Source organism: Aethalodelphis obliquidens, unplaced genomic scaffold, assembly GCF_003676395.1.
Source record: "Aethalodelphis obliquidens isolate GAN/ISIS:26980383/991018 unplaced genomic scaffold, ASM367639v1 scaffold31, whole genome shotgun sequence".
NCBI classification, from domain to species: Eukaryota; Metazoa; Chordata; class Mammalia; order Artiodactyla; family Delphinidae; genus Aethalodelphis; species Aethalodelphis obliquidens.
Genome location: NW_020837975.1, coordinates 13,908,225 through 13,921,780, shown reverse-complemented (window position 1 = coordinate 13,921,780; position 13,556 = coordinate 13,908,225). Strand labels below are relative to the sequence as shown.

Sequence of the window (13,556 nt, the reverse complement as noted above, 5' to 3'; positions counted from 1 at the left end):
AGAAAATTTGGAAAATAAAAAAACTATCCACTATTCTATAACCTTATATCAGCAAGTATTACTTTGGAAAACTATTTTCATACTAATGTGTCTTACACAGTTGTACTTGTAACATATAAAATTTAAAATTAACATGATTTTCAGATCATAAACCATAATTTTATTAGAATTTTAAGATTCTGGATAACATAAATCATAACCTACACTAAATTACTTCCCTGTAAGCAAACTCTTAGATTGCTTCAAATTCTTTGCTAATATAAATAATATCAGTGTACATCTTTATGTCTGTAGGTTTTTCTATATGTTGGATTATTTTGCTAGTGTGGATTCTCAGAAATGGGATAACTTAGTCAAAGAACAAACAGTATGGTTCTTGACATATACTGTTGGAAAGCCAAGTGAAGGGACTTATCTGGTGGCAAAATGGTTAAGAATCTGCCTGCCAATGCAGGGGACACGGGTTCAAGCCCTGGTCTGGGAAGATCCCACATGCTGCAGAGCAACTAAGCCCATGTGCCACAGCTACTGAGCCAGCGCTCTAGAGCCTGTGAGCCACAACTACTGAGCTGGCACGCCACAACTTTTGAAGCCCACATGCCCTAGAGCCCGTGCACTGCAACTACTGAGCCCACGTGCCGCAACTACTGAAGCCTATGTGCTGCAACTACTGAGGCCCGTGTGACTAGAACCAGTGCACCACAACAAAAGAAGCCACTGCAATGAGAAGCCCGCGCACCACAAGGAAGACCAGCCCCTGCTCGTTGCAACTAAAGAAAGTCCGCACGCAGCAACCAAGACTCAGCACAGCCAAAAATTAAAAAAAAAAAAAAGAAAGCCAAGTGAAACTGTCGTAACCAAATCACAATGACTCCAATAACATGAGGTTCTAAGAATGTCACTCCTGCCGGCCCTGGATATACCTTAAAAATGTGTGGGAAGTGCTGTATATTACTCCTCTCTCAGAGATTTCCAATCATGTTAGTATATTAAAAGTTGAGAAGTCCTGCAGGTCACTCCCCCATCTCTTATTTTAAACATGTCAACAGACAGCAACTTCCCTTATTTAACAAATGAATTCGTTTTTCATACTACCACCTCCTAGTATTTGGGGAACTGCCTATCGTGTAAAGATTACGACCTCACCTTCCTGTATACTGGTGAAGTGTTTTATACAAGGCAAGAACTGCTAATTCTTCTTCCCCAGAAGCATTTTCTTGATCCATGCCATTCTCTTCTGAAAGATAAGGCAATATTAGTACTCTGTATTTGCCTACTAAGTGGATTGATGACCACACCATTTAAGCACTCAAATATATTCATACACTCACATGTAATATGAAAATACTCTCACAAAACACACAGAACTTTAATCCCTCAGGTCGGAACACAGTATTGATCTCCATCCTAACAAGGAGCCTCTTAGGGAGAGGAAGCCAAAGTGCCTCAGGGTGCCAGGCAGCAAGCGGTGAGTAAAATCTGCTAAATATACAGCCTGTGGTACTCAAGTATTACTAAACTTATGAAATAAAAAAAATAAGTAAAAACATTCACATCACTAAGGTTTTTAACAGAAGGGAAGTCGTTTCAAAAATTTTCACATGAGGATAAACAGGATTTTACTTCAAGAATCTGACAAAAAGGAGTTACCTGTACATGAGGTAAGTAAGATCTGTATGATGTGTGCCATAGTAACCAGATGGAAAATGTGAAGGTCCCCAGTGCCAAGGCTGATCCCTGAAAAATCTTGACACTGCAATGCCGGGAAGGCGAGCACCAAGCCCACCTGGATACCAAATACAGAGGGTCAGACAGAGCACCTTTCCTTTCACAGCTGAACACGTTTCCATTTTCTTAATGTGATGTCTTTGTGAGCTCAGTCCCTCCCCTTAAGAAATCTTTGTTCTTAAAGGGTACACATGTTAGAAATTCCACTAGGATTGACTAAAGAAAATTATTTAGAGCGTTATTATTTCATTTGATGGGCATTATTATTTCATTTATCCACTGATTCCCCTATATATAGTTTATTGTTAATAATAACAAAAATAAAACTTGAACTCTTTCTAGGTAGTGAGCAATGGAAAAAGCATGAGGTTTGGACCCACAAAGATCTAGGTAAGAATCCGAGATCCTCTTATGAACCTTTTAGACAATTCCTTTGAGTCTCAGTTTCCCTGCTGGTAAGCTGGCGATAATATACGTGTTGTTAATACCTCAGTAATAAGGATGTAAGGACTAAATGAAGATGAATGTGAAAGCAGTCAGGTACACAATAAATGCTAGCTCCTCTGTTAACCTCCTGCTGCCTGTATGGTGGTGTCAGTGGTGGTGGTTTTCAGAGGGGTAATGGGAACAATAACAATGGCTGACATTTACTAGGGACACATTGCTCTAAGCTCTTTACATTGATTATCCCATTGAGTTTTGACACAATTATATCAGGTAGGTATTAACCAACTTACAGGCACAGAATATGATGCCCAAAGAGATTAAGGGGCAGCACTTGGGGCTGCTGTGCATGGCAGTACACTCAGAGTCCTGAGTAAGGGGACCTGGTTGAGGTGGGGCTGAACTTCAGCCACCCACTGCCTGGCCAGTGCTGACCTGGTACCACCTGCACCTGTTCAGAAGACATCACTTTCCCTAAATCACACAAACAGACTGTTGCTAAGTAGTGTTACCAGAGGGCTGTATCTGCCCCAAAGCACCGTATGGGTTGGCAGCAGCCCTTACATTACTAGTGTTTTTTACTTCTCTATAGTGAAAAGCATAGAGAGGTTACATTACTGACCTCAGCCACAAGGCAAAAATAAGAGACCGGATTAGACACCCAGGTCAAGTCTCTCAACTGGATTCCTTAACATTTTCTTTTTGAGGATCTTCAGGAAAGAATTATACTCAGAAATAGTAAGAATAATAGGTGATAATTCCTCTTGTCTGCCTCTGCATTACTCATCAAGTCTAAGATAAAGCTATATAATATGATAAAAATTTCAAACACAAATTACAAGATACCCACCAATAAATGAAACATGTCGATATCTAATATGCATGGAAGGTCTCCGTGGTTGTCACCAGGCACCAATGCTAATGTTTAAAGAAAAATACATGAGCACATATTATATGTCAACGTAAGTATTAAATTATTTTTAAAATGCATATAATCTACTTTAAATTTATTTTTTGCAAGCTATATATGAATTCATGAGCTAGAACTTGTATATAAGACAAACAGTATTACCAAAATATTTCTTTCAAAATGGAGGGAAGTTTCACCACTAAAAACAAAATTACAGAAGATGAGAAATTATCATAACATATATGGTACATGTATTAATACTCACATGCAAAAAGTTTACAAAAGTGTCCTTGTACCACTGAAAGTGATGCCACTGTCCAATGTGCTGCAGCAAATCTTGTTAGTGACCTAAGACAGTCATCCTGAAATAAAGAGACGACAAAATTAACAAAGAAGCCAGCATATGAAGTAGTTCTCCTCTTTCAGGAATGTTAGTTCAAAGCACAGGTAGTTGAAGTAAAGCTGGATGCACAATGAAATCTCTAGATGGTATGGAACTGAATCTATGACATCTTTAATGGCATGTCTCTAACATGGAATGCATGGAATGGAGAACATCTAATTGTATGATGAATAAAACAAGGCTATCTCCTGTTACCATGCTGCTAGTTCTCTATGGAAAAGTTAAGAAGGACACATGTGTCAAGACAGAGAGCAAACAAAAGAGACTCCCAGGAATGTGATGCAGTATTTCTTTATATTTAGTCTATAAATATTCTAAAATGTGGGAAACACTTCAAATACTGGGGAAACTACGTGCAAGAAGATGGTTATACAAATCAGGGTGTCTGTAAACATCAAAAACTGTTATGGAGACTATGTAGGAACAATGAGAAAACTCTTAATGTAAAGTGAAGAATAGAGTAGAAACAAAACTACATGTAAATATCTATTATAATAAAGTATAAACATGCTAATGAAAAGACAGATGGGTGATTGATTTAAGTTTTTTCTTCCTGCTTAATTCTCTATTTTCTAAATTTTTTGTAATGTTTGGTTCAATAGATATTGGGGACCTACCATACATTAGTCTTGGTTTTGAAGATCTCAAAATGAAAACTCACCCCCCCCCACCCCCTGCTCTCAAGGAGCTCACAGCCTTGAGGGTGGGAAGGAAAAGAAAAGGGGGGAGGGGACAGCTAAAGGAGGCAGTATCACAGATACTGAGGTATACCCCACTTCATGGCTCAGAAATTTCCCAGGGAAGGCAAAGCTTGAAGAACTTCTTAAAGAGGAGTCATTTGCTTAGGGCACTTGGGCAGAGGCAAAAGTCTGGGACTAGCATTTGGGGATCAGTGATGATTCTGCAATCCTGGCCCATGGATGTGGGGATTGGCAGGAGGTGAGTGACAATGGAGAAGTAACATTTAAGAGATATGATCAGGGTTACTTTTTAGAGAACCTCTCTGATAATATATTAGGAGAGAGTGAGATTCAGGGTAGAGACAGTTACAATAATCTAGGCAAGAAAAGATATAGGGGCTGAACCAAATCAGTAGAAGTAGGAATGGAAGAACTAGGACAAATATGCAGGAGAGAAATTCAACAAACTCTGCTGATCAATTGGATATGAACATCCAGACCAAAAGATGCATCCAAAAGGACTTGCAACTTTCTGGCAGGCTTGGTCACCTCGATGGACAGTGGTGACATTAACTAAGACTCTAAATATAGGAAGAAAAATTAATTTGGATTGTTCAGTTTGAGGTATCTTTAGGAGATCCAGGTGAAAAAATGGCACTGAGATAATAGATCTGGTTTAGAGATAAACAGGTGGGAATCATTTGGATATAACTGGAATCAGAGACATAGATGGGGCTGACCAGGGAAGAGTATCAGATGATTGAGTCATGGGCCAAACTCTGGGGGTTTAAAATAACATTTACAGCACAAAGGAGGGAAAGCAGACTGAGAAGGAGCCGCCAGAAAGGCAGGGAGAAAACCATGAATGTCACAGAAATCAAGAGAGAAAATGAGTTTCACAAAGAAGTAGTTATCAGAATTAAGTAAATAGAATGTCAAATAAGGGCTGAAAAATGCCCACTCACAATGATAATGAGATCATTTGGTGAACTTGGCAAGAGGTGTTTCCGAAAAGTGAGAAAGTGTTGGCGAGGGGTGGTGGTGGTGAAGCCAAACTGCAGGGAGTTGAAAAGTGAAGAAATTGGAGCCAGAGTATACATTATTGTTTAAAGACGTTTCGCTGTGTATAAAATTTCTCTTAGGATGTGAAGTGAAATTAAAAACTGTAGGTGCTATTTATCTGTATTTAAACATTTTTCATTGCATGGTGAAATAAGTGAAATATGCTTTAAAATCGCTTGCTTGGTCATAAAAAGGAATGAAAAAGCTAGGGTGATAGAAGATAATATTGAGGGCAAGAGTAAGAGGAATAATGGAGCACACTTGTGAACAGGGCAAGTGCCAGGAGTGAAAGAGGTAGAAGAAGGGATAACTGATGGAGAGGGGATGGATTCCAAACAATAGATGGAAAGATAAGCTACTTTACCCGGAGGTCCCTTATCCTCTGATATAGGAGGGAAAGGTCAGTGGAGAGGTATGTAAATTTGAAAAGCAGAAGTCAAAAAAATAGAATGAGTTCGTCCCTAATGGCTATATACTTAAAAAAATTAAATTTCTCTTATGAACGTAGAAAAAAAACTTAGATAAAATATTAGTAAATCAAATATAATCATATATAAAAAGGATACTCTACATGACCAAGTTGGGATTATTTCAGGAATGCAAGGTTGCTTTAACAATCAATATAAACAGATTACACAAAATCATATTAGCAGAAAAACAGATGAAGAGCCGACAGTGTGCCAAAGAGGGAGAGCGAAGTACACAAAATCAAGAAAATGTGTAAGAACTGCCTTAAAAGCCAAAGTAAACTCTACTCTAGACATGTGATTGCCTTTTCAATATCAGCATACTTATCAACTCTTATTTACTGTAGCAAAAGAATGTCACAGTCAATCCATCATATATCACAGTTAAGAATACAGGGTACTGCTATTCTGCTGATTTACCACAAAGATACAATTCAGGGCAGTTTTAATACCAGGTCTACTCCTAGATATTCCAATTTAATAAGTCAAAGTGACCAGCTATCTGTATTTTTTAAAAACTCCAAAGAGTTAGGGCTCTTACATCAGTGGTTTTCAATCCTGGCCTCGGGGGTGGGGGAAGCTTTTTAAAAAATATTAATGCCTGGGGCCTATCTCCAGAGACTCTCATTTAACTGACCCATAGTAGGGCCTAGGCACTTTTAAAAGCTCCCCAGGTGATTCTACGTGAATAAAATTACATGCACTTTTATGATTATAAGTTTGAATGGTAAGTAGTAGAAGCAGCTGACACTAGCTACATTGTAAAAATTAGCAAGCTTTAATTGTATATTCCTTCACTTTTCTAGGCATTAAATGTACTGTTTTGAAATTAATTTGTACTTATTTACATGTTGCTTATAATGGGTAGTCAAATGTGGTAGAGGGTATGTTCTGATCTCTATTTCCAACTACGGCACTAAACATTCAAGAACAAGCACTTTGTTTTTAGTTCCCCATCCCCCCATTTTTTCACATGTTTAACCAAAAGAGATGAAGTCTATTTAAAAGAAAAATAATGAAAAATTAAATAAGAAACATTACGTCTCCAGTGTTGTTACAGAAAATGGGTTTTACCGCAAAAGGAGTGAACCTATGCTTAAATAACCACTTCAGGTTTTTTGGATTAAAAAAAGCAGAACAACCTAATTTCTACTCCACCATTCCATGAATTGAGTAAACTGATAACTTACCAGTCTGCAAGGCAAAGGACTGAACAACGGTTTATCTTCATCATTTAAAATTCTTTCTGAGGATTAAAAATGGTAAAGATGGTAAATTTTATGTTTTGTACATTTTATTACAAGTTTAAAAAAAAAGTAAAAAAAAATTCTTTCTCCCGAAAGCACAATATTGTCAGGTTTTGAAATCTTTAAGTCATTTCACAAGAATTAACTTTGGATAAGAAGTAAAAATGAGGAAATATTCCCTTAACTGACAAGAAGCTATAACCACCATTAAAATGAGTTCTCTGTTGCTGTGGTTAATTTATAAACCGTCAATCTAATATTCTGTCAGCACACTACATTTCCTGCTTCAAAGTCTTTATATTATTTGATATTGTTGCCCACATTAAACATCTCTGTTTAAATACAGGATTCTACACACAACTCATGTCAATGTAGGCTTGAGATTTAAAGACACAACTGAATCTCTTACCTATGCTTTGGATGGTGTACGCACAACTACCCCAGCACATTATGGGGACACGGGGATCCTCTTCATTGGGATGAACCTTTAGTCCCACCTTATAAGTAGCAGTTCCAAATGTTGTTAGCATTTCTTTTATGCTTTCAGAATAAGGATTCCTGAAGTGAACATGTACAGGATTAGCTCAAAACAATGTGCTCACATCAATCAAAGGGCTCAGTTTCTTAACAGCTATTTTCTATGTTGGAATTGAACCACTGAAACTACCTAAAGATAGTTGTATGAAAAGGGGGAATGAAAGACATGCAAACGGTCCCTGCCTGAGAGGGGTTATGCTCTACTTGGGTTGGCAGCAGTGACGCACAGGCCTGAAAACAAGCTATTAGGGTGAAGATCTACACACTGAACTATTGGATCCTGGACCTCTTCCCCATCTCAAGAACATCAGCAATGTGTACCTACTGCCATAGATTTTAGTTTCTCCAGTGAAGAATTCTCAGGAAAAGCCGTTTTTACACATTGACATTTGGGGGTCCCAAGTGAACGACTGGCTGGGGCCTGATCACCTCGTGAGGCTCATAGGTCAGCAAGCTCCAACCTGCCCACCAGGTATCCAGTGAGCTTCTTAGTGCCTTGTTCTTGAAGTCACCCAAGGACCAATAAACATTTAAGAAAAGAATCAAACATCAAAGACATAAACACCAAAACAAACAAGCAGAAAAAGGAACTCAGGGAAAACGGAGACAGGGTAGAAAACAACCAATTTATAAAAAAATTCGGGGACTTCCCTGGTGGTGCAGGGGTTAAGAATCTGCCTGCCAACGCAGGGGACACAGGTTCGATCCCTGGTCCAGGAAGATCCCACATGCTGTGGAGCAACTAAGGCCGTGTGCCACAAATACTGAGCCTGTGCTCTAGAGCTCACGAGCCACAACTACTAAGCCTGTGTGCCACAACTACTGAAGCCCATGGGCCTAAAGCCTGTGCTCCGGAACAAGAGAAACCACCACAATGAGAGGCCCACACACTGCAATGAAGAATAGCCCCTGCTTGCCGCAACTAGAGAAAGCCCGTGTGCAGCAGTGAAGACCCAATGCAGCCATACACACCTACATAAATAAATAAGGAGATCAGTCCAAGAGGGCCAAGAATGAACTAACAGTAGGACTACCTCAAAGAATGGAAAAACCAAGAGAAAATTATCTAAGGAACAAAATAAAACATTCCCCAAACTGAAGGATATGAATCTTCAAAGAGCCTGTTGAAAACGTGGCGAAATGAATGAAGACTCACATACCAAGGAATATCACAGAGAAATTTCAGAACATTGGGAATTAATGAGACAATCACAACAGTTTCCAGAAGTAATAAAGTTACAACGGAACAGGAATCAGAATGGTGTTAATTTCTCAGTGGGTGCTAGAAGTTAGTAAACACTGCCTTCAAAATCTAGATGTAAAGTTACTTCTAACCTATAATTCTATACCCAAACCATCTATTAAGCATATGGATATAATAAATGTATTTTCAGACATGGAAAATTTAACACCCAGGCACCTTTTCTTAGGAATCTGCTGAGAGATGCAACATGAGGGAGTAAATTAAGAAAGGAAGGAGAGGACTTCCCCAGTGGTTAAGATTCCGCACTCCCAAAGCAGGGGGTGTGGGTTCAATCACTGGTCAGGGAACTAAAATCCTACATGCCACAGGTGCGGCCAAAAAAAAAAAGAGAGAGAGAAGTACAAGATCCAGCAAACAAGAGGAGCAGGGCTAGGGGAAGTCTTAGGGTGACAGCTGTGCCCTGTCCTGATTGGCATGGGAGGGCAAAGGCTGTGGGAGGAGGGCTCCAGGAAGGAAGATCATCTGATGAATCTGAGCACTGATAGCTACTGCTAGGCATCTGACAGGTCTACTGCAATGTTTAGGGGAAAAAAAGTATTATATACAAAGAAAACCAAGTATATGAAAAAAATAAGGTAATTATTAACCACAGGAAAACAAAATGTATAAGAAAGGAAAATTTACCACACAACTTATCAGTAGAAACAATTATAATATAAAAACTGACAAATGATTTAACCAAAAATTGTGAAATAACTCTATAGGTAGACTGGCGAGGAATAGTGAATAGGGTAGAGGTCAAAGTTGAATCCTAAATTACTAGTCAACAGAAAGATACTGTTTAAAAAAATGATAAATCAAGACACAGCTGATTAAGCATTTTAATTAGAAATATGGAAGTACGTAGCAGAAGAAACAAAATGACAGGACTGGGGATAGGGAGGAGGAATGTGAGAGGCACAGGACTGATGTTCTTTCTGTTTAAGCCCTCCAGTAGTATTTTTACTGAGTAATTTAGTATTTGCCAGGCACAGCTTCCAGGTAACGTTAAATGTATTGTCACTTTATCTTTATAACACTTATGAGGTAGATATTATTATCTTCCCTTTACAAATGAGGAAACTGAGTGAGGTACAGAGAGGTCAAGCAATTTGCACAAAGTTGCACAGCTTATAAGCAGTGGTGCTGGAACTGAACAAAAGCAGTCTAGCTCTAGAATCTGGGTTATACCTTGTAACTTACTGGCTATGGGTAAAATTAGGCTGCAAACACTCTGGTTTTGGTCCTGAGTTACTAAGAGGTTGATGGGGCCATAAATAGAAAACAGAAGTCAGAAGGAAGCATGGGCTTTGGTGGGGGAGCTGAGCACCTTAGGTTTAGATGTACTGATGAGGTGTCGTCAAGGAGAGCCAGATCAAGGGGTGTAGGAGGGAGTCAGGAACATAGACTAGGAGAGGTTTGTGAGAATTAAACATGCCATGTAGTTCATAGGTTTTTATCAATACACCTGCAGTAAATATTCTTAAGTCTCAGAATTCAAGATCAGTGTCCTGTAACATTTTGCTCCCTAACTTGACAAATGATATTCTTACTAACTGCTGACTTAATTTTTCATTTCAAGTGGGCCAAATTTAAAGGGAATAATATACTCACTTAGGATGAAAATCAGGCCTAAATCCTTCAGGGAGCTGCAATTCATCCACATTTTCTAAATTCTTTGATAAGGCAGTATCTACAGAAACAAGCATTTTATACTATTATTCTTTAGTCCACAATATTTCTATAAATTTCAGTCACAAATTTCATTCTAAATTTAGGTCAAAGAAATTTTAAAAAATGGGAAAAATTCCCATTAATGAAAACCAGTATAATATACATTCAAAGCATGAGAAACACTATTGCTCTGGATGACCTAGGTACCTTCTTCAGTCACCTGTGCTTCTCCTCAAAGTAAAGCCACTGGAATGTAGCTAGGGAAGGTAAGAAAAGGAAGAGTATGCCGTTTTGTTTCCTTATAAACCAATGGTATAAATTCTGCTCAGACTGTTTTCCCTCAAGGTCGGAAGTGCAGTGCATGTCTATCAAACTTGGGAAGCCTTTGGTAATGCCAACAATATAGTGAGTCAGCCCACAGAGAATAAAGCCAGCTCTTCCATACTCAGTTACATCTCCCCGACCCCCAGAAGCTCTTCAATAAAATGGGGGAGTAAGTGAGAAGTATTTATCATAAACTTCACATGAGCTTGTGTGTTTTCAAGGAATAAGGAGTAATGTAAGAGATTCAAATTTAGTTCATTAAGACAAAGAAAATTAGAGAAAGTCAAATTTTAAAGTGAGAGGCTTCATTTTTAAAATATTTTAAAACAATTTATTCTGAAACTATTTCCCAATGGTTTCAGACGTTAGGGAAAAATGAAAGCAGGTTATCAGAACTTACTAGGAGTATTGTCTTCTTTCCTAAGAACCTGTAATGCTTTTATTTGCTGAGATATTGTTCTAATCCACTGAGTCAGATTTGGTTGGTCTGAAAAAAGGAACCTGCTAGAAAGGATTATAGAGAGTGTTTAGTATTCTGTTGCTGCTTAGTTTAAGATACAAAAAAGACTCCTTAAATGATGACAGGTATATTTTAGACACACTTCAAATATTAAAAAAACAAACAAACAAAAAACCTAGGGGAAAATTTGTTGCTTTTTAAGAAGTCAGAATAGGTATTTACCAATGGAAATGAAAATACATTATTCGTCAATATGATGCTGATAATTATTAGCACCATATTGAATTATCTGTCAAATATTTCACTTTTTCGGTACTGGAATTTATTAGTATTTCTTAAATATCATAATCACCACACCACGGACACTATTTATTGAGTGCTTATTATATTGCAAGCCCTTAGTTATGTTGTGAGCATTTTACAGTATTATATTTAATCCTCAGAATCTTTAATGAAATAGGTTATATTATTGTCCCCATTTTACAGATGAGGAAACTGAGGTTTAGAGCTATGTTACTTGACTAAGGCCATATATGGGACAGATGTGGCATTCAAACCCAGCTATATCAGACTCCACAGCCTGTGTTCTTTTAACAAATGTGCCATAACTGACTCTCCTGGGAAAAAAAGCAAAATCTGAATCACAAAAGTGATTGTTTTCTCCTTACATGCAGAGAATTCTTAATCTAACAATGACTAATTTCTTTACCAGTTCAAATGCAGGTATAAGTCAGCACCATGATATGCTTTTCTGATTAAAATGCATGAGCTTACATGCACATCTAATGGTATTTTAAGAACACTGTGTAGTAGCATAGACTAAGACACCATTGTTTTAACTCCTAAAATTGAAGAGAAAAAAACTGACCCTGCTTTATTTAAACCCAAATAGTAGCACAGAAATAAACAGATGATTCATATTCACAAAACTCAAATTAGTATTTGTGAATGTAAGACAGACACCATAAACTGAGTAACAAAGGTCAGGTTTGAAGAGGAGACACTATCAAATTCATATCTGAAATGAGTATGTCTAATACTCCTATTAACTAAAAGTGCACTAAAAATTATGAAATGACAAAAACTTTGCATTTTAAATACACTAACAGATTTTCACTTTTTGGCCCAATTTTTGAATTGGCCAGTAAATTGCAAAAAATTATATTTAATTGTTAGTATGTTCAAAAATGTCCGTTTGAGCTGCCCCTTCTCCCCCTATCAATTTACTGAGCATTTCTTAAAACGTATGAGGGAGATATTTAAAGTGGGGTCTTAGAAATAAAGGAGACAGTTTTCATGAACACATGGGAACTTTATATCCTTTATAGTGCTTACAGGTGACCAAGAAACTGTTAAATTTTAGCCTGTTCCTTTCTAAAAACCAAAATCATATTTCATAGGTCAGCTAGAAGAAATAACTAAATAAAAAGTTTGGAAAGTACCTGGAAGACATTATGCATTTACCTAGAGTGATCTCCTCACCCAGCTGTTGTTTATTATTTCATTACCTTCAAAGGAAACTAGTTCTTTGATATAAAGGTTTTATGAGCCAAAACTTACCTATTAAAAATATTTCTTGGAGGAAGCAGCAGAGGAATAACAGTATTACTCAAGCATTCACAAAGGGGACAAAGGAATTCTCCATTTTCTACATCATAGCTTGTATGTAAGCGTAATCTCTGTTGCCTTCGCTGTTCTTTAGCTTGAACGGAATCAAAATACCTTTAACAATTAGAAAACATGAGGTATCAAAAACAATGGTAATTTTTGAAAATGAGAGCCACAAGCTTCAACATTTTAAATAATTTGTTTCCACAAAAAAAATCTAAAAATTAAAATCTTGAAATGACCTGAATTATTTTTAACAGTGATACTCTAATTTTGAGTTGATGTAATTACCAAAACGGGTTAAGAGTTCTAAAACAGGAGAATCGAAAAAAGACTGCCTTGCAAACAATCATTCACAATGTAGCATATTTCTTGGTCCCAGTGCTCTGCGGTTACTCCCCCAGTGCTGGTGACTACTTACTAGGGGCAGTTCATAACAACTCAATGAGCAGAGCACTAGAATAACAGCACTGATTTGTTGGTTTTGCGGAAGCATAGAAAGCACCAAAGTAGAATAAGTTTGAAGTTATCCCATCTTATCTCAGGGAGCCATGACAATCTTAGGAACTAACCAGACAAGTACTACCATCTTCAGAATCAAGAGTTGTTCACCCTGGACCCAAAGAAAGACATATTTCTAGGGTTTATACCACTGTAAAAATCCTTTACTTCATCTAGTCTGTTAGATCCCCACATTAAAAAATACATTTGATATACTATGAAGTTTCTAAGTCACTCCTTTAAATGTAATGACAAAGCAAATTAATTT

The 13,556-nt window shown here is 37.5% G+C and overlaps 1 protein-coding gene across 6 annotated transcripts in view; it reads right to left on the bottom strand.

Annotated features, from left to right (window-relative positions):
• UBR2 (ubiquitin protein ligase E3 component n-recognin 2) overlaps positions 1–13,556 on the bottom strand; it is a 116,229-nt gene that overhangs the window by 16,987 nt on the left and 85,686 nt on the right. For 5 of the 6 annotated variants that reach the window (XM_027127263.1, XM_027127266.1, XM_027127262.1 and 2 more), the window contains 9 exons: positions 12,740–12,901; positions 11,120–11,223; positions 10,336–10,414; positions 7,351–7,499; positions 6,885–6,940; positions 3,348–3,444; positions 3,023–3,090; positions 1,651–1,786; positions 1,147–1,237 (listed from right to left, as the gene is read on the bottom strand). In XM_027127263.1, the coding sequence (XP_026983064.1) occupies positions 1,147–1,237; positions 1,651–1,786; positions 3,023–3,090; positions 3,348–3,444; positions 6,885–6,940; positions 7,351–7,499; positions 10,336–10,414; positions 11,120–11,223; positions 12,740–12,901 (942 nt within the window). The remainder of the gene's footprint in view (positions 1–1,146; positions 1,238–1,650; positions 1,787–3,022; positions 3,091–3,347; positions 3,445–6,884; positions 6,941–7,350; positions 7,500–10,335; positions 10,415–11,119; positions 11,224–12,739; positions 12,902–13,556) is intronic. The other variant, XM_027127264.1, reaches the window with a different exon arrangement.